Here is a 21,601-nt window from a genome sequence, read left to right on the forward strand (position 1 = left end):
GGCGCTGTCCGCGGTGTGCGTGCCCTCCCAGACAGCTTACTTACTCCTCCCTTGGGGCATCCACGGGGGCTCATTTGAGCACTTATGTTCAGCTTCTCCATCCTGTCTGAGAGCGGAGTCTCTCACCGCCTCCAAGGTGGCCTAGGGCTGGTCTTCTCATTGTGGTTTCCGTGGCTCCCGGCTGTCAGCCATTGACTGGACTACCCACGCCAGGACTGCCCTCGCAGCAGGGCTGTGCCTGATGGGCAGCTGGGGAGGGACGGGAGTTGAGGAGGGGTGAGGGAGGCAAGGCAGCGGGATGTGTCTGGTGTCTTCTGAGCTGGCCGCACGGTGGGCTTTCCTGGGGCCGGGTGTGAGCACCTAGGTAGCACCCACCACGCATGGAAGGAGAGGGGTTACCTGGCACGCCAGGCCGTGTATGTGCCCTGTGCACCTGCACCTCCAGCTGACCGTCCCTTCCCTGCCTCGCCTGCCTGCTGGAATCATGCTCACTCTCCCAACAGGGCCCAGGACTCGCCCTCTGTAGTGTCCCTCCAGGTTGAGGTGACCACCGAATGTCCCGAACAGAGCCCAGGGAGCTGATCTGACCGCCCACGGACCACAGCCCAAGCGACTCGGCTGACCGCTGCTCCCTCCTGTCCAGCCTGTGGTCACCGCCTCTCCGTCCTGCATGTACTTTGCCTCATGACATTTCAGTAACCGTCACTCTTTGATCTCCTGGTGCGACACCCCAAATGCCGAGACGTCCAGAGCCACCTGGAAACCTCCCAGAGTGTCTGGGCTGGGCTGCGTGGCTTAAGATACCGAAACACTGCACGAGGATGTAATGACACCCCCAAGACCCAGATCACAGCGGCTTCTCCCTCAGGGCTGATGAGCAGAGCATTCGTGGTAGCTTGGGAAGGGAGGGGGGGCTGACAGGGCAGAGAACCGCGAAATCTAACAGGGAGAGCAGGACTCGGTGACCGACATCAGCCTCAGTTCAGGGGTCTGTCCCAGAAGCTCCTAGGGTTTCCTGGGGCCAGCATCAGGTCTTCTGAGCCCCAAGAGGCCTTGACTCAGTGGAGAGAGGCACATTCGAACACAGGGAAACCATCCACATCTTCTTCTGAGATGTCCCCCCTCAATCCTGTGCACGTGCCCCCCCCAACCCCGCTGATTAGTGTTCCTCCCTACTCCAGACTATGAGCTGCTCCACGGGAACAAGGCTGTGTGTCTATTTCTTGGCACATCCACACCTGAAGCTCCGTATATACTGATGGAAGCGAACCGCACTGAACACAAGCCTCCAGAAATGGAATGCTCCTGGGTGACATAGCCCAACACAGAGTAGGGTCTGGTCTTGACCACAGTGAGGATGGATGCTGGGAGCTGCTGTGACCATGGGCTCGCTCTGCACCCAGGACACCGGGAACACATTATCTCGTTAAGATACGGCAAAGATCCAGAGAGGGCAGACCTGCACCCGTGTTTGCAGAATTGTAAGCAGTACAGCTGTGGTCGGCTGGGTGGTTAACGGTATGAAACTCCACCCTTCCACTGGTAAAGCTCACGGCCAAACTCAAGTCTAAAATGAAGAGAGTGAGAGCCGCCTACTCTCCTGCTTGGTCAGCATGAGTCGTAGCCGTTCTGTAAGATGTGAGGCTCACAACCGAGAATACCAGGACACAAGGGGAAGAACACTGACTTGGACACAGATAGAGGCAGACACCCAGTCTGTCTGCCACGTATGCTGGGTGTATAGGTTCCTAGGGCTGTCGTGACAAAACGCCACAGATGGGGGCTTAAATCACACACATTCACTGTCCCCCAGTCCTGGAGGCTGGTGTCCAAGGCCCAGGCGTGGGCAAGGCCAGGTCCTCCCGAGGCCTCTCTCCTTGCGTGTGGATGGCTCCTACCCCCGTGTCCTCACGGGGTCGTCCCGCTGTGTGTGTCTGTGTCCTGATCTCCTTTCTAAAACACGGTTCCTACTGGATTAGGTCCCACTCCTATGACCTCATTGTACATGAATCATCTCTTTAAAGACCCCACCTCCAAATATACTCACATTCAAAGATGCCAGGAGTTAGAACTTCTGCAGAGGGATGGGGGGGGGGGGGGACAACTCAGCACATAACACTGTGACCATGGCCAAGTCTCTGCCTCACACTAAGGACCACAGGCCTAGGTGGGCCACGTCTGGGGTGTCGACTAACTCAAACAACCCATGAAGGATGAAAACCCTTGTGCTCTGGGGTCATGTGCCCACCAATGCCCAAGTGGACATCTCTTGTTTTGACTTGCAATAACACGGCAAGAGAATTTCATGGAAAAGAGTAAACCATTCTCCACATCTGCTCTGGGTCCCGTACAAGGGGGATGATGGCAATCGTTGTTGTGTGAGGTCTTACAAAGGTCGGGAAGGGGGCAGACAAAGCTTGAAAGAATGGTAAATATCACACTGCATAAAATAAACACTGTGAGAGTGCCCGGTCTGGAGGTCAAGTAAAGAACCATCGACACCACAAGGTCGGATGGCACAGATACTTTTGGTCCGCTACATCCAGCACATCTGTTCGTTCGTGTCCCCCAGATGACACTTCAATCCACCGCACTCTTGACTTCCACCCGGAAGAGTTAAAAAAGCAATGAGGATGCCAAAGCATTCGGGGGTCGTGATGCCAAGGGGACACTCCCTGGATCACCCTGTGGGGACCCAGAGCTGGACACACAGACCCGAGGGAGGATAAATATCCCAGCTCTTGGAGCACCTGCAGGCAGCATCCAGCAAGAACTCAGGATACGCTGAAAGAAATGCAGGCTTCTGAGCACATCACGCATTGCAAAGAAGTGCATTTCACAATTTAAGACTTCCTCCGGGCCACAGTTTATGTCATTATCAGTCCCTTTAAGATGCAGTTTAAAAGAGCCATAATAGGGGAGCCTGGGTGGCTCAGTCAGTCAGGCATCTAACTTTCAGCTCAGGTCATGATCTTGTAGTTCATGGGTTCGAGCCCCGCGTGGGGCTCTGTGCTGACAGCTCGGAGCCCGGGGCCTGCTTCAAATTCTGTGTCTCCTTCTCCCTCCGCCCCTCCCCACCCTCTCAAAAATAAACATTAAAGAAACGTTAAAAATAAAGAAATAAGAGAGCCATGACACACAGAACTTGCCAGGGGCCATTTCAAGGGACACTCAGGCATGTTTGCGCCTTTAACAGCTGTTCACGTGCCATCCGCAGATTTGGCCACCTCCGAAATACAGCCAACGCCAAGGCAACCCAAACCGGGACTGGGCGGTTTCCAAAGGAAACACTGCTCCCTGCTGTGCACAAAGACCTCTCGGGCCGGAACCTGTGGGGACAAACAGGCAAGCGCCCTCACGGCTAAGGCATGAAGATTAAAATAAGGGATTCCGAGGGAAAAGGAAATGCTGGGTGACCTTGACTGAGGACAGCCTCGTGCGTGGGTGCTGAAGGAAGGCCAGGAGTCATGAGGGTGCTTCTGGATGTCTGAACGCTAATAAAGGATAAAGTGGCCGTGGATTCGTTTTTCCAACCGGAATAAGTCCTTTCAAACAGTAAAAGCCTACCTACCACCTGCTGCTCGGTTGATGCGGCGGGCGAACCGCGTGCTGGGGCTGATTTTTAAGGGGCTAACGGGTGGTCCTCCGCCATTGTCAAGGTGACGGTAAACGGAGAGGCGCCGCTCAGAACCTGGGGGTGGCCCACGTCTCAGGGAGGGGAGGTAATTCTTCTCTCCTGATGGCCATCATCAGGCGGCCCCCGGAAGCGGAGTCGGGGACAGGACGTTTGGGGTTGGGGCCACACGGTTGCAGCTGCTGACACGTCTTCTCATGGGCTCCGGAGGTCGGGACTAGTGCTCCTGAGTCTAGAGGGGAACAGGGAAAACTCAGAACGGCTCCCAGAGCCACACAGCTGTAAGAGGTGCAGCTGTAACTCACGGGCCCGGAGGCAGAGCCGGACCCACCGGGTCCCAGCAGCACACGGAGCCATGGGCCAGGAGGGCTGCCCTGGCAGGGGTGTGACGTGGACGGGAGACGGGCAGGGGCCGGGGAGGTGGCGGTGGACGCCACACGGACACTGTGGGGAACGAGCCCCCGTCCATCCAGGGAGGAGGTGTGGGAAGAGCAAGGTCAAAAATGGGCAGGCAGGACTCAGACCCAGCAGGACGAGTCACAGAGATCTGACCACAGAAGGTGCTGGAAAAGCGCCTCGCTCTTGGATCTGACGCAGAAAATTAAATATTGACGGTTCGGCCCTGGCATGGCCACCTTCTGGGTAATTCTTATCAGCCTGGGACACCGGGGGAGGAGGAGACGTCCTAATCTTCACCAGCGTGGCCTTTGGAACCACAGTGTTCCCAACACAATGTGGGATTTGCCAAGGGTTTTTTTTTTTTTTTTAATTTTTTTTTTCGACTTTTATTTATTTTTGAGACAGAGAGAGACAGAGCATGAACGGGGGAGGGGCAGAGAGAGAGGGAGACACAGAATCAGAAACAGGCTCCAGGCTCTGAGCCATCAGCCCAGAGCCTGATGCGGGGCTCGAACTCACGGACCGCGAGATCGTGACCTGGCTGAAGTCGGACGCTTAACCGACTGCGCCACCCAGGCGCCCCTCAAGGGTTTTTTTTTGCAGAATGTGTAATCATTCCAGACCAAAGCCACTTCCCCAAACAGTAAGTACCTCTCAGAGAGAAAAGCTTAAGCAGAAGGGCGCAGCAACTCAGACATTTGTCACACGGGCTACGGAGACCCCGGCAAGCCAGGCTGACCTCTCACGTATAAAACGTTACCCTACTACCTAACAGGAGACGTAGCAGGGAGTCCTCACAACACAAAACCGATGCTGGTTAAAGAGGGTTGTCTTATTTTTGTTTGTCTTTTTAATGATGGAAATGGAAGTAAAGCCCCTCTCAGCCTTCAGCAAGCTGCCCGGCCATGATCAAGGCCTCCTCTTGGGGCCCTGGCCGTGCTTTAAACCACTTACAACCCACCAGTTCCCTGATGAAAACTGTGAACTGTAAACCACTCCATTTAAGGACAGGGAGGGCGGTGATCACCACCGCCATCACAGAGAAAATGGAGGCAGAGGGAAGTCGGCGGCCGGGCAAGGGCGGGGGGCTCTCCTTGGCCTTAGCAACCAATAAATGAAACCACAAATAAAACCAGAGTCCACGCCTTCCACGTCCCCCAAAAGTGATCCAAATGGGGACTACAAAGGACACAGGAGGGTCTCTCAAAGAAGAGATCAAAGATCCAGACCATCTGTTTCTGTAATGAAAAAGGGAGGGAGAGACAGACTGAGAGATGGAGAGATGGGTGGGTGGGTGGATGGGTGGGCGGGTGGGTGGGTGGGTGGGTAAAGGGAGGGAAGGATGGATGGGTAGTTGGATGGGGGGGTGGATGGATGGGTGGGTGGGTAAAGGGAGGGAAGGATGGATGGGTAGTTGGATGGGGGGGTGGATGGATGGGTGGGTGGGTAAAGGGAGGGAAGCATGGATGGGTAGTTGGATGGGGGGGTGGATGGATGGGTGGGTGGGTAAAGGGAGAGAAGGATGGATGGGTAGTTGGATGGGGGGGTGGATGGATGGGTGGGTGAGTAAAGGGAGGGAAGGATGGGTGGGTAGTTGGATGGGGGGGTGGATGGATGGGGGAGGGAGGGATAGAGGGAGGGTGAGATGGAAGGATAAATGGATAACTGATGGATGGATAATCTAAAAGACAAATCTCAAAAACATACCTGCCAGGTAGAAAAAATAAGCTACGAATGACATGTCCAGTATGATGCCAGGTACATATGTTCGTTTTTACACGACGCAACACTATACAGCGATCACTGATACATACAGGCAGCGAGCAAGAGGGATTCACACTGAATTTAAGACAGCGCTTCTGCTGAGGAGAGGGGGCTGGGCGTGAGGACTAAGGGTGACTTTGACCTTATAGGGCCAAGCGTTTTAATCCTGGGATAAAAAAGTGACAAAATGCTCACCACTGTCAATGATTCATAATAGATAGATACAACGGTATTTACGATATCATTCTTTGTATTGTCCTGTATTTTCAGTTTTCCGTATATTAAAAAAAAACAAACAGCATCATACAAAGACCTAAGGCATCTCTCTGCCTCTTGGGGGTCTCCTTGGCGGAGATGGGAGTCAGCCCTGGGCCACACTGCATAGTGTCAAAATTCTTGAAGGAAGAACATCATCACCATCGTCTCCATCGGCCCCCTGAATCCTCCTGACTTTTCTTTCAGGGCAGAAAATGTGCTCAAGCCAGGGTCAGGTACAACTGATTTTCTAATGAAGTCTACGATCCCAAACAAATTTCCTTTCGGTCAGCAAACGGGCGGGCAGGAAAGAATACGTTCCAAGACAGGAAGATCCGGAATCAAAATGGCGGCCTGAAAGACCAACACATTTTTGGACGCGAGAGTTTTTCACCTCCGTGTTGCCTGGGCCACTCGATGACACGTGAGGCCATTTAATGGTGGCTTTCAAGGCACCAATGTGGTAAGCGCTGGTCTCAGGGGCAGACTTGAGGGATGCTGGGCTTGCCTCCCACAGGAGAAGCAGACAGCTAAGGAAACCACGGGTCTGTCTCCCAGTCCACACAGTGGGGGATTCCACTGAGAGGGAACGTGCAGAAGAGGCAAATCCAGAGGATGGAAAGCAGATGGGTGGTTGCCAGGGGCTGTGCGGCACGGGGAGGGGGGCTGACTGCTGAGGGGCAGAGGGTTTCCTTCCGGGGTGATGAGAATGTTCCAAGAGTAACTGCGGCCAACAGGTACACTCATCTGGGAATTTACTAAAATCCGTTGAACCGTACGCTTCTCATGGGCAAACTGTATAGAAGGCAAATTCCAGCTCAATTTTTGCAAGATATTGTTTCTCCCCTGTACTGAGAGACTGTCGAGACACAGGCATCGCATTTTAAAACTTGTTGACATAGGTCACAATTAAGGACCGTTCGGAAGGCCAGACCACACTCTCGTGCGAGAGTGACACCTCCTCCGATCCCACCGACTTTGTCATCAGGACCCTGTCCGCGGGCCTCCGCCTTCATCAACGCCCCCTGGCTTCTTACAGGAGCCTCCTACCCGCTTCTGCTTCCTTCCTTCCTCGTGGACCCCACGACCCAGAGAAGCCAAGATCCCCCTTCTCAAATATTAACGAGGTCATGCGCTCTGCACCAAGCCTTCCACAGCAGCTCTGCTCAGATGTCCCCTCCTCACCGGTCGGAGACGAGGGTTCAGATGACGTCATTCACTCTCTCAGTGACAGTGTTCATTCAGCCGCACCAGTCGCTGGGGCACAAGGACGCACAAGACAGACCGGGAGCCCCGGCGGAGAGAGACGCTGGCCAAGGAGTCACGCGAGCGTGTACCTGTGGAATCACAGCTGAGCTGGGGGCGCAGGGGAAGCAAGGGCCACGAGGCCACCTCATGGAGGATCGGTGGGGACAGGGGAGGCGCATGGGGTAAGCATTTGATCCTCATCGTTGAAACCCTAAGGGCTCCTTGGGGAGACCTACAGGACGCGGTGGAACTGTGTTTACGCTACGAGCCTCTCCTGCTGGGTGGGCTCTCCTGGGCCAGGGGGAAAGGCGAGGATACGGACGGCAGGGTGACGGAGGTGGACAGGATAGCCGGGGTCCAAGGGACCCAGAGGGCTCAGGACAGGACCCGGCATTGGACTGGTAAGGCGTCCGGCGGGGATGGACCCCTGCATGCTGGCTCGGACGACAGAATCAGAAGTTCACGGCCAAAACGTGGACAGCAAGGTGTGGCCCGTCCATCGACGGGATGCTCCTTGCCAGTAGAAAGGAGACAAGGTGGATGAGCCTCAAATCTCTTCCACTGCGTGAAAGAAACCAGACACGGAATCGGCATCCTGCATGACCCCATGAACACCGAATGCCCACAACAGGGCGACCACAGAGACACGACGCAGGGTAGTGGACGCAGGGGCTGGACGTGGGCGAGGACGAGCTGCGGGCAGGCGGTGAATGGGAAGATCCCCGACGCAGAGGGCGGTGACGGCTGCACGACTCAGCAAATTCCCTGAACGTCCCTGCGTGGGTATCCTTAAGAGGAGTGCCTCTTACGGCTTATAAACCGTACCTTAATAAAGTTGTTGTTTCAAGGCTAACCGCTAGCTGAGAGGGGGAACAGCAGTGGGACCAGGCGTGGGGGGTTGGAGAGAGAGGAAGGGAGGGTCCCGGCACCCCTTTCAGGCAGCGTGACCTTTCAGCTGAGCAGCTGTCAAGGGGGTGCACTCCGGCCCCCGGGACAGAGGTCAGAGCTGGAGGTGCGGCCGTGGCTGTGGCCATCCGTCGCTCAGACGTGGTAACTGAGGCCCTGAGTGTGGGAAGGGCATGGAGTGAGCCCTGGGACTCCCGAGCTTCGTGTGAGAGTTAAGTAGAAGGTGGGAACGTCTAGGGGAGGGGAGGGATTCCCAGCAAAGGAATCTGGTTTGGATGGGAGACAAGTCTTGACAGAGCTGATCCACTCAGGGCCAGAGTGCTGCGGAGAGCCAGGCAGGGGGATCCCCAACCCAAGCCCCCTCCGGAAAGACGGTCCTAGGACACACTTCCGTGAAGGGGACCTGGGGGGCGGCTGGCTTCCAGAAGTCCGGACCCCATGCGAGAAGACACCAGCGCTCACCTCCCGAGGAGCCAAGTGCAAGGAGTTAGCACGTGCCCAACGACGCGCTCAAAAGGAGCTCTGCAAGGTAGAAAGCCATCCCTGCCCGGATCTTCTAGAACCTTCCGTCACGATGGACGGTCTCTGTAGAACGAGAGGCCGGTAGGGAGCACTAGGGGCTCGGAAATTGCCAAGACGGGTGAAGAAGTCCTAACATTCAAAATCACAGGAACCTCAGATACGAAAAGCAAATGCAGTGGTGTCTCTGCGAGAAAAGGTAAGGAAGGGATTAAAACCTGGGGAAGGTGGGACCTCGCTGCTCCGGGAGTTCTGTTTTGACCCTCGGTGTTACGCAGAAGGGCCAAGGTCGCTTGGAAACCAAACGGTCCATTTGGAAGCAAGTGATAGACGGTGGAGAGTCCCGGCCAGCCGATGTGTGCGGCGGGGAGGCGGGAGCCACGAAGACGCGACGGGCTGCTGCTTTGGTGGAGGAGGTTCGAGTGACCGACCGTGGGGGAGACAGAGAGACAGGATGGATGGGTGGGTGGCGCCGAAGTGTCTTCCAGGGGGTCAGGACCACGGCCGAGATGGTTTTTCCCACACGAAACACCAAAGCTGGGCACACTTACAGAACAAATGGAAGCATCTACGAAGCAGAAAAGGAGAGACGCGCTTTCCCGCAGCTTCTGCCAGGAGGCGGCCAGTCCCTGCGCCTCCGTGGACCCGTTCAGACGGGCGGTGGTGACGGACACGTGGGCTGGCAGCCTCCACGGAGCGACTCGGGGCCAAACCCCGAGGTGGCGCTGGGCGCACCCGAGGAAAGCGCCACACGGCCCGGCCCCGAGCTCCTCCTCGTGACGGGCCACTCGGTGCGCGGCAGAAACCGGCCCGCCGGGCGCTCGGGGCCAGCTCTGCTCCCGCCTCCAAACCCACCTTCCCCGAAACTATGAATCACAGAAGGACTGCGGTTCGTGCTGTTTGGGGCACATGCCACTGGCTTAAAAGGCCGCGTTTGCTGACGGGTGTAGCCTTGGGGCCCACGGTGAGCCCCCCGTGCATGTGCAGCGAGCAAAGGGGCCCTGGTCACCGCGCCCCAGGCCCACCGGGACTGTGCGCCTCGCTCCAGGGGGCCTGGGAAGGGGCTCCTGAAGGCAGGTGAGCCCTGCCGGGGGCTCCCGCTCAGAGGCGGGGAACGTCATCCCACTGGGGGGGAGACTTAGGACCACAGTCACTCTGGGAGAAGAGACAGGTCCAGACGCCCCTGGGGCGGAAGAGGGACAGCCTCACAGCTCCTGGAGACACCACCTCCCCTCGGGTGGGCAGGCACAGGGGTGACAAACCGGCCACGGCAACTCGCACGGCTCCGCCGGGCAGGATTCCAGGGTCCGGCTCACGTCCCCTGCGCAGGACCCGGCCTGGCACGGTCTACACGCGGGAACAATGGCTGCTTTGTTGCTGGAGCTCACACCCGTGGGAGTTGTGCGCTCAGCCTCCAGGGGCTTTGTTTGCCGAGAACAAAGTGAAGACAGGTGATCTTTAGAAGGTTCCGGAAACAATCATACTCTTGGGAGTAGAGACCGAACCCTGGCGGACCTTTGTAACTGCGGGCCTGGAGAGTAGATGTCTCTCCATCGGTAATTCTTGACGGGTTCCCGAAGCCGCTGGCAGAGCGGTCAGAATCCCGGGGTGGGGGGCACAAGTCCCCCACGCCACCCGCCAGGAAGAAGTCAGGGCAGGCAGAGGCGGGACTCGGGCTTCCAGGCAGGCTCCCGCTGCCCTGTGTCCGCCTGACCCGGCGTCGTGTTGACCTCTTCAATCTCCCACACCCTTGCTCACTATCCGTGGAGCGTCTCAACAGCCGTGGACTCTCTCTCCGTTGCCACCAGTGACGGCCTCCCGGGTGTAGACACTGCCAGCTTTGACCAAGGAGACCGATCAAGGTAACAAAGGTTTAAAGGGCATTTGCTGTCGCCTGGTCCCGGCTGCATGGCCAGCCTGCACAGCCCCGGCTCGAGACCTTTGGTGCTGTGCCCCAAAACACGGGCGGACGGTGGGGGATGTGACCCCGAGCGTCTCAGACGCACCCGACCCCGGGCCGCGCCTTCTGCAGGTGTGGAGGCTGTAGGCCGTTGTGTCCCAGGCCACCTGCTACTCACCTGTCAACTGGGACCAGGAGGGCGTCACGGGGCCTTGGGGCACGGGTGACGTCCCGTCACTTCGTCCCATGCTGGTTACACACTGTGCTCACTTTGTGTGTATATTAAGTACATCAACAACACTGCCCACGCCAGGTTGTTACACAAACTAACTGAAATAACACACATCATGCGAACCGTTGGGGCTTCATCAAGATAAAAAAGCTTCTGCACAGCGAAGGAAACACTCAACGAAACTAAAAGGCAACCGACGGAACGGGAGGAGATATTGGCCAACGACGTATCTTTTTCTTAAGGTCTATTTTTGAGAGACAGAGAGAGACGGAGCACAAGCGGGGGAGGGGCAGAGCGAGAGGCAGACACAGAATCCGAATCAGGCTCCAGGCTCCGAGCTGTCCGCACAGAGCCCGACGTGGGGCTCGAACCCACAAACTGTGAGATCATGACCTGAGCCGAAGTCAGACGCTTAACCAACTGAGCCACCCAGGTGCCCCTGCAAACAACATCTCAGATAAAGGGTCAGTATCCAAAATCAATAAAGAATGTGTCAAACTCAACACCCCAAAAACAATCCAGTGAAGAAACGGTTAGAAGACGTGAGTAGACACTTCTCCAAAGAAGACCTCCAGATGGCCGACCGACACACGAAAACATGCTCCACGTCACTCATCATCTGGGAAATGCAAATCAAAACCACAGCGAGACACCACCTGCCACCGGTCAGAATGGCTCCCATGAGCAACTCAGGCAACGACAGATGTCGGCGAGGATGCGGAGAGAGAGGGTCTCTTTCGCACTGCTGGTGGGAATGCAAGCTGGTGCAGCCACGCTGGAAAACAGTGTGGAGGCTCCTCCAAAAACTAAAAATGGAACTACCCTACGACCCAGCAATTGCACTACGAGGCATTTATCCATGGGATACAGGTGTGCTGTTTCGAAGGGGCACATGCACCCCGGTGTTTACAGCAGCACTATAGACAACAGCCAAAGGATGGGAAGAGCCCCAGTGTCCACAGACTGATGAATGAATAAAGATGTGGTTTATACACACAGTAGAATATTACTCGGCTATAAAAAAGAGGGAAATGCCGCCATTTGCCACCACGTGGACGGAACGAGAGTTTCTTACGCTAAGCGAAATAACCGACCCAAGAAAGACAAGTACCGTAGGACCTCACTCATACGCAGAATGGAAGAAACGAAACAGAGGAACAGGAGGGCAGGGAGCGAGAGAAGAAAAGGAAACAAACCTCAAGAGACTCTTCATGACAGAGAACAAACTGAGGGTTGGTGGAGGGAGGTGGGGGGGCGGGGGGGCTAGACGGGGGAGGGACGTTAAGGAGGGCACGTGCACTGAGCTGAGCGCTGGGTGTTGCACATAAGGGGCGAGTCACTGAATTCTGCTCCTGAGACCAACATCGGGCTGTAGGTCAACTAACTAAAATTTCAATGGTAACGAAAAAAGGACGGGACAAAATTGTGCACACACATTTAATAAGCAGCATCATGACCTTAATACACTGGCCCACGGTGCCGTTACGGGACCCGGGGTTTCCCCCCGAGGGAATGCGTCTGCAGGACACTGGGCATCAGGATGGGAGGGAGCTGAGGACGCTTCACCCACACGTAACCAGAAAACCAGAAAGACAGCAAGTTTCTGCCAAAGTGGACACACCAGGCAGGGCAGCCCGGAAACAGCAAAGACATGCCACAGAGGAGACAAGGAAAGCAGGCGGGAAGGCACGCGGGAATCAGACACGCATTCATCCAGAGGGAGCGCGCCCCAATTAAAAGAAGGAAGACCTACAAAGGGCAAAGAAGAAGCCAGAAAACCTAGTAAAAACACCAACAGCTGAAAAGAATAGCTTTCAAGATGGGCCCACGCAGGGCTGCGAAATCAAACAGAAATCCGAAATCACACAGCCACATTCAATCAGGGATCGCAGAACAGAGTGGGTCCAAGTGGAAACACCATAAAGGAGGACCCGAGAGAATCGCAGAGGACAAGGAGGCACCAGCGATGAAGGCCGTCAGAGAAAAGGCAGACGGAGAAACCCAGGTGACGGCGATGCTGTCCAAGAAACACAGAGCCCAACCGGCGACGTGGAAACCCAGACGGCGTGTAAGAAAACCTCCCAGAAACGAGGGGCAAACAGAATCTGCAGGTGGGAAGCTTTTCCGGGAGAAACAGAACGGCCGGCACCAAACGCTTCCCGTACGGGAACCGAGGCCACTTCGTTAGGGAGCCGGTTAAAAAAGGAAAAACTCAGGTCACTGACGGGACGCAGCTGAGCGACGTCCCCGAAGCTGTGGGGTGAGGTGGGAAGGAGTCCTGCCTCCGACGGCGCACGGAGAAATCGACACGAAAACCACAGGGACACACGCACAGTCGATTCTCCTTATTCGCGGATTCCACATTTGGGAGTCTGCCCGCTCGCTAACGTTCGTCTGTGTCCCCAAGTCAGCATCCGTGGCTCTTCCGTGACCACTTACGGAGCGGCCAAGCGTTTGTGGCGTCCGATCTGCACGCTCCGGGCAAGGTAGAGCGAGACGGCGACAGGCTTTTTGGTTCATTCAGCTCATCCTGCGTCCTGCACGCCAGAGTCCTTCTGGGCTCTACTCAGGGCCCGTTTTTGTGCTCCTGCTGGTGATTTTGCGGTTTCCCACGGTCGGAGGCACAGTGCAGAGATGGCGCCACGCGGTCTAAGCACAGGACGGCCACGTGCACCGTGTGCTTCTCCCCTGTGGCACGAGCTCCATCCAGGCGTGAGCGGTGGCACTGTCGGTGTTCAGGGTTCATGAGTCAAGGGCGTGTATTAAATAAAACGTCTTCACACACGAATACACGTGAGCAAGGCTACGTACGGACCTGTGGACGCAAATGTGGGGACCGCGGGCCTGCAGGAAGCCAGCGCCCCCTACGGCAGCACCTCAGGGCTCGCTGCTTCGAGGCGACGTTAGAGCCCAGGACTGCCGCAGACCAACAGCACGGCCACCGAGGAAGCAGGGCCACAGGAACGCTTCCTGAAAGGCACCACTGGACAGTTACATCCCTCCAGTTAAGAGGAGAATAAAATAAACAGAACTACAAACAGAAACAGCTGGCTGGTGCTCCCCCTGGAAGCCAGACCAGACCAGGAGGCTCCTGAGCTCTGAAGCGGACGGCGGGATGGACGGTGACAGTGAGCAGACAGGTCTGCACCCACGAGACTCGGGAGGTGGGAGAGCAGAGGGGGGTGCGTGTGCGTGCGTGTGTGCATGTGCCCGTATGTGTGCCTGCGTGTGCATGTGTGTGTATGAGAGCACGTGTGGGTGCGTGTGGGTGCACGTGTACATGAGTGTGCATGTGTGTGCCTGTATATGTGTGTCTTACATGTGTGGCTGTGCGCACGTGTGTGCGTGTGCATGCATGTGTGCCTGTACATGTGTGCCTTGTGTGTGCATGAGTGTGCACGGTTGCATGAGTGGGAGTGTGTGTGTGGGTGTGTGCACATGTGCATACGTGTGAACATATACCTGTGCGTGTGCACGTACGTGCATGTGCCTGTACATGTGTGTGTGTCCGTGTGCATGAGTGTATGTGTGCCTGCCCATGTGTATTTGTGTGTGCGTGAGTGTGCACATGTGTGCACGGCTGCATGAGTGGGCGTGTGTGGGTGTGTGCACATGTGCATACGTGTGAACATGTACCTGTGCGTGTGTGTGCATGTGTGTGCACGTGTACATGAGTGTGCATGTGTGTGCCTGTACGTGTGTGTGTGCATGTGCGTGTGCATGAGCGTATGTGTGCCTGTACATGTGTACTTGTGTGTGCGTGAGTGTGCACATGTGTGCACGGCTGCACGACTGGGCGTGTGTGGGTGTGTGCACATGTGCATCCGTGTGAACATGTACCTGTGTGTGTGCACGTACGTGCATGTGCCTGTACGTGTGTGTGTGCGTGTGCATGTGCATGAGTGTATGTGTGCCTGCCCATGTGTATTTGTGTGTGCGTGAGTGTGCACATGTGTGCACGGCTGCATGAGTGGGCGTGTGTGGGTGTGTGCACATGTGCATACGTGTGAACATGTACCTGTGCGTGTGTGTGCATGTGTGTGCACGTGTACATGAGTGTGCATGTGTGTGCCTGTACGTGTGTGTGTGCATGTGCGTGTGCATGAGCGTATGTATGCCTGTACATGTGTACTTGTGTGTAGGTGAGTGTGCACATAGGTGCACGGCTGCATGAGTGGGCATGTGTGCGTGTGGGTGTGTGCACATGTGCATACGTGTGAACATGTGCGTATGTGTACGTGAGTGTGCATGTGTGTGCCTGTACATGTGTGTGTGCGTGTGCATGAGTGTATGTGTGCCTGTACATGTGTACTTATGTGTGCGTGAGTGTGCGTGTCTGCACATGTGCGTGAATGTGCACATGTGTGTGCGTGTGCACACCTGTACAACCAGCTCCCCGTTTGTCACAACACCGACCTCTTCCTTCCTAGGCTCAGAGCCAAACTCCATTTTCCCAGCCTCCCTTGCAGTCAAATGCAGCCTCCGAGGAACCGGGACGGTCGGGGAAGTGACGTGTCCCAGTTCTCTACGCCCTCACCCTCTGGGCAGGTCAGGGGACCCGGGGAGGGCTCCAGAGCCCCGGGGCAGCCCGGCCACTGAGCGGAAGGGGTCTGGGTCCCTGGACGACTGTGTGGAACAGAATCTCTGTGTCCTCGTCCCCGTCGGTCCAGCGGGCTGGTTTGAGAGAAAGAAGTCCAGCGTCTCTGTGTCAAGCACCTGATGTCTGGAAGTCTGTTTATCGCTCCAATTAGCTTAATTTACCCCAACGAGATGAGAGCGTGCCAAGTTCCTTATGGTCGGAGAAAAGGAGGGGAAAACGGTAATCAGGGACAACAACGAAACCTCCAGCCTTCCAGCGTTTCATAATTGTTTACGTTTACGGATTGATTTGGAAAGAGTCTCCTCCAGCCCAGGAATCGCTCAAGTTCAGCACTTCCTTCACTGTCTTTCTCTCCTCTGATGTTAACATAAAACCACACGACATTGGTTTGCCAGCGGCCCGTGTTCCCCGACCCGCTTCCGTCCGTACGCACAGACCCCGTCACCTGTCACCTTCCGGAGAGTCGCGTGCAGGATGTGACCCAATGCTCGCTGCAGCCGCTCTGGGGCTGGTGTGCGTGCTTTCCCAACACCTGACGTCTTTATAAGGAGTAACTTTTGTAAGAGATGGTAAACGACGCAGAAGACGGAACGCCTCAACGCCGTCCTGCCCTCCTGAAAGCCACACCTGTGTTGCCGGGCAGCCCGCGGCCTGCAGTGCTGCGGGATCTGCTCTGGAGCATCTTCCAGAAGGTGCGGCATCTGGCTGACCCCGCTCGTGGGCGACAGGTCCGCAGGATGCACCCCAGCACCCCCAGGCCTCGCTCTGGAGAGGACAGTGTCCTGCTGGAGCTGCTCCCCCCAGACAAGGGGAGACCCCGCGCTCCGAGGTACTGAGCCAACGTAGCAGACCCCACGGTGCCGGGAGGCGGGGGCCTGACGTGCGCAAAGGGGGGGACACCGGCCACTTCCTCTGATCCTGAGAGGACCCCCTCCCCACCACGGCCTCGGCCCGGGCACTCTGCTCCTTAGCACAAAGGGTGGACGCATAGCTCCGGGCCCGCCCCCCCAAGCCCCCCGCAGGCCGTCCACACCACCCGCTGCTCCCACTGCCTTCAACCTCAAGCGCACAGGGTCCACACCCGCACACGACCGACAGAGACGAGGAAAACAGAGAGCATGAGATGACCCACACCTCACCCGGGTGCCCCCTGAGTCCCACCCCAAAGGGGAGCCCAGGGGAGAAAGGGCTGTGCTCAGAGACCAGGTCACCTGACGCACGGATACAAGAGAACTGTCGCCACTGGGTGCACCTGTTCGGCCTGGCCGTGGGTCTGCCAGCCTCTGACGGCCTCTCTTGGTGCCACCGTGTGCCCCAGACTCCGCCCGGCCCAGCCTGACGGGTGCCCCGCACCCCACACCCCACACCCCGCACCCGGGGGTGCTCGCGGTCTCGGGTGACATATTCCGCCTCCCCCACGGCACCAGCGCCTCACACAGCGGCTCCGACAACCCCAGCCCCGCCCGTGTCCCCACGAGCCGACCCTCCAGGCAGCAGCCACACAGGCAGGCCCACCAGCGAGGGCCCACGGGAACCAAACGAGCGCAAGGCAGGGCACACGCCGGGGCCGGGGCCAACGAGAAGCCCCGAGGGCTACCGGGGCCACCCCAGGTATGGGGCCCAGACCCTGAGGGACAACTGGGAGTCGGCAGTGGGCGGTGCAGGGAGGGGCAGGCCGGACAGAGCTTGCACAGCCTGGCAAGCGAGAAGGAGCACGGGACCCCGGGGGCCGTGCCGCACTGAGCACAGAGCAGCGGCGGAAGAGGCAGGGCCCCCTCGGGTGCCGGAGGCCCCGCCTGCCCACGCGTCCGCTGTGTGCATTTCCTCGGCAAGGCTGGTCCCCGTGCCCTCGAGGCCTGGGCTCCCCCGCCCCCCGGCACACAGCAGGTGCTCAGCGAGGACACCGAGCGCAGCAGGCGCACGCCGTGTGGGGCGCCACCGGGACGGGCCGTGCAGAGGCCGCCCGCAGGCACGCTTGGCATTGACCGAAACGAGCAACGGGGCCTACCGTCTGCTGCAGGTCCTGGATGAGGATACGGATCACCACCGCGTGGCCCTGGCTCTCCTCCATCCTGGGGGCGCTGGGCTTCTCCGCTGTGGCCCGGATGGTGTCATAGATGGTTTCTTCTTTGGAGCTGTCCGACTCCGACCCCACGGAGTAGTCGGAGAAGCTCTGGGCCATCTCGTCCTCGCTGGATGTCGGGCTACGCGGCATGGCTGCCCTGCGTCTGTAAGGAGCGGGGGGAAGGAGAACAAGGAGGCAACGTGAAAACAGGCAAACCCCAGCGCTCGCGGAGGCTGGCGTCCCGGGTTCACGGCCCTGCACGGGCGGCCGGGCCACCGTTGAGTGATGCACAGACCTCCGAAGGCGGGGAGAACTCGGCACCCCCAGTGCTCTCCGGAACCCCGGGCCAGGAGGCGGCCAGGACCCGCGTGGGGGCCCACGGGCTCTGCCCAGAGCTGGGGAACCCGGCACGCAGAGGGAGCCCTAACTAGCGGTGGCCATGACCAAAGCTCACGGGGACTAACCGAGGAGCCCCGGGGGCAGCTGGAAGCCTCCCAAGGTAAGGAAGAAAAACTCCCTTTTGTCTTTCTATCAGGACAGGGCAGCAGGAGAGGAAGAAACGCAGGCTCGGGTCACAAAGGTACCAAGTTCATGTCGCAATAACCCCTCTGCTTCAAACACAGAGAAACGATAGGTAACATGCAAAAACAGAACAGAAAGGCAAGGCCAGGCTCAGAGGGGAGATCGTCCTGCGCCCAGGACTCTGGCAGAGCTGAAGTCGTGAGCAGGCTGATGCGGGGAGACCCGGGGGTCCCCAAAAGTCTGTGGCAGCTGGAAGTACAGCCTTTGTGCCACCAAGCAGAGGCTCCCCAGCAAAGACCGGGTCGGGACGCCGACTGGCCCTCGGACGACGGCCGCTGAAGGGCAGAGAAGGATGTAGACGTAATTCTGGGAGCAGGCTGCCAAATGACGCCCCCATCCCTGTGGGCAGGGCTCCGGAGAGGTGAGGACAAAAGCCGGGGGGACCCGGGGGGTGCCGTGCCAAAGCAGCCAACACCTCTTGTATGTGAACTCTGTGAAGGAGGTCAAGTCCCTGTGCACACGGAACGTGGGCAGGTTGTTCCCTGCAAAATCAGGGCTGTCCTGATCACCCAGGGACGTAGGCCACCCTGACCGTTCAGGGACGGCCTGGTTAAGTCCTGGCGTCTTCCCGCGGAGGGCACAGCTGTGAGCGTGAAGGGCCCCCCCCCCACACATGAGGACCCCACACCAAATACCCAGCCATTTGCGGGAGGGAGGGGGACAGAGCAGCACGCCTGCCATCTGGCCCAGGCTCCAGGCCCGGCAGGTGCTGGGGTGCGTGGCCCCCGCTCTCGTGTTTCGTGACCCCGGGAGGCTCAGGAAAACCCCAGGTGGGGCACAGATCACCCAGCGTCAGCTCTGTGCTCATCATGGGAAAACCGGCTCGCACTGTTTACTTCCAGAGTTCGTTTAATGACAGCAAACGCCCTGTGGAAGGTTCCACTGCTCTGCCCGTGGGGTCAGTCCTGGGGTGCAGGCGGCCACCAGGGGTGCCCCCCCCAAGACTTTCCCGGGGTCACCAGACACCCAGGTACACAGGAGGCCCAACATAGCAAAGGAGCCCCTCCAGAAACGCACCCCCTCGCCAGGGGAATGGAGAGGCCGTGACCAGGGTCAGGGGCTCCTTACTGCCCAGCGGGTCTGCACCGTCCTTGGGGAAGGGGCCACCATCGCATGGCCAACAGACCCTGTTTTGTTTGGCCTGCGCGGGGCTTTAAATGTTTGCAAACCAGGATTTCATACGAGAAGCGAGATTTCTGGTTTGTGGTGACCATCGGGAGGCTCAGGCGATGCTGGGGACAGCGGCGTGGGCCCCAGGGGGCTCTCCAGCTCTGCCCCGGGCTCTCCTGGTTGGTGGCAGTTACCTTCCGGCCCTCGCACCATGAGTGCGAGAGAGAGTCCGACCAGAGTCATCTCTCCCTAGACCACCCGCAGGGGGTCACCGGGCCAGTGACACGATCACCCCAATCACCCAGGAGGATCCTTAGTTTTCGGTTAAAATCCCCAAAGTTAACGCCAGAGCCGATGGGTCTTTTCTGTGGTCACTGCCAGACGTCTCTGTGATTCGAGCTTCCCGTTCCCCCATCCAGAGGACTGTAACATCTGGTCAGAGGCAAGAGGGCTGTGGCCGGGGACAGGACCTGGGTGTCCCTGGCTCCAGCCTAGCAGGGTCCCCAGCAGCCCGGCCAAAATGCAATCACCATCTCCCCAAGCAAAAAAGAAGAGCCTAACGTAACTGCACAGAATACCCTACGCACGGCCTTTGTGAGACAGAATAGTCACAACGAGGGTGCAGAAATCATACGATAACGTACAGCTATTTCCACATCGCGTGCCAGTAATCATAATGTTATAATAAGTAACATAAACGTTCCCTTATAAAGACGTCGTATAGTTGCACGCACATCACCACTTGCAACTATGTCCCAGGTTCCGGCGACGTGTTTCCTCTAGAAAAGCCGCTCTTCGTCCCGGCTGCAGAGAAGTCACCCGGAGGAGTTTCAGAACAAGAGAAGCACCAGAATTTCTGGGTGGATCGGTCGGGACGCGGTCTCGGCAGCTCCCCAGGGGACCGTGGCCGCACCTAAAAGAGCTCAGCGGGGCCACAGGGGCGCAGACACAAACCTGCCTTTTCCCGGGGGTGAAGGACAGCGGGGAGGCGCGGCGTTCGCAGCCTCAGGGGTCAGAGCGGACACAGCCGACGGGTCTGTCCGTCACTCGGGACTCCCGGGCGGGGGGCCGCTTCCTGCCCTGACGGGGGTCCGATAAAGAACTACGTCATCCCCTCCTCACCGCGTACCTGTGCTGCTTCCAGCTCCTGCAGGGACCAAGAGACACAGAGAGGACACGGCGAAGGTGGCCTCCCACTCACAGGACAGCAGGGCATCCCCGTCTGATGGGCAGGGACGCCGTCAGGTTTATGGGAAGCCAGGTGGAAGTGAAGGGGGCCGTCCCAGGCCCACCAGGCCCACCAGCTCTCCCCACGAAGGATGGGCGCCGGCCCCAGGGGCTCACGGTCGGGCCTCGAGGGTCAGCATCCGCAAGACGGGCAGGCGGACAGCCCCCAGCAGAAGCGGGCACAGTGCACGCCCGTCTGAGACGGTTCAAGGGCCGAGTTACTTCCGCGGGGGGCTCACGCAGGATCCCAGCCCCGCTTCCTAAGGTGGCAGCCGGGGCACTGCTCCCCATCTACGCCCGCCCTGGCTCCCTTCCTCGAAAGCCCTCCGCAGCCTCGATGTGAGCTGCTCCGCAGGGTCACCTTGCTCGGGCGACACCTCAGCGTCCGTGTGCACGGGGGCTCTGTTTATTCGCTGCCAGCCCCCTCAGCAGTGGGACACCGCGGGCCCTCAGCGGACAGGGAGAGGTGGGCACAGGGGCCGAAGCACAGGCCCCAAGGTGGCCGGACGGCACGGTGAGCTCGGCCGCGGCTGGCGGGCAGACAGTTTCACGGGGGACAGATTCCGGCATACGCTCAGCCAGGACACTTGTGGGGAACTCAGCGTCCCTAGCGGTCACTTTACCAGCCCCGCAACACGTCTGCTGCTGGACCCACCGGGCCAGTGACCGTCAGGGACACGCAGGTCTGAGCCGTCGGGAAATGCGCACAACCCCTGCGGGGGTTTACTTCCCAGAAAATCGAAGAAGGCGGGACGGGACTCGATGGTGCTCACACCAACTGGAGTCAAACTCGACTCCGGAAACAGAACCAACGGCCAGAAGAGGAAGGGGCTCCTGTGACCCACGGACCTCCGCACGCGGCCCCCGCGCCAAGGGTGCCTCACACTGGCCCGGGGTGACACCCGCGAACGGACGCGCCTGCCACCAAAGTGCGGGCGCAGGAGGCCCCACTGGGCGGGTCTGAAGAGGAAAAGGCCTGCGCCCTGGACCTTTGGAGGACAGCCCGGGAGCTCGGGGCGCAGACCTGAGCACAAGGTCCTGACCTGAAACGGGGCTTGAGCCACGAGACGGGCAGGCCCGTGGGAAAGGCAAAGCCCTGGGAAAGCATTTAATTATTAACTCCCGGGAGGACGGCCAGGTGGCAGAGAAGGCGCCTGGCC

The 21,601-nt window shown here is 58.4% G+C and overlaps 1 protein-coding gene across 17 annotated transcripts in view; it reads right to left on the reverse strand.

Moving 5' to 3' along the window:
- Positions 1–21,601, reverse strand: part of SHANK2 (SH3 and multiple ankyrin repeat domains 2) — a 497,685-nt gene that overhangs the window by 409,532 nt on the left and 66,552 nt on the right. For all 17 annotated transcript variants that reach the window (XM_023238944.2, XM_023238943.2, XM_023238942.2 and 14 more), the window contains one exon: positions 17,466–17,685. In XM_023238944.2, the coding sequence (XP_023094712.2) occupies positions 17,466–17,672 (207 nt within the window). In that variant the 5' untranslated portion in view covers positions 17,673–17,685. The remainder of the gene's footprint in view (positions 1–17,465; positions 17,686–21,601) is intronic.

This window comes from Felis catus, chromosome D1 (genome assembly GCF_018350175.1).
Source record: "Felis catus isolate Fca126 chromosome D1, F.catus_Fca126_mat1.0, whole genome shotgun sequence".
Lineage (NCBI taxonomy): Eukaryota > Metazoa > Chordata > Mammalia > Carnivora > Felidae > Felis > Felis catus.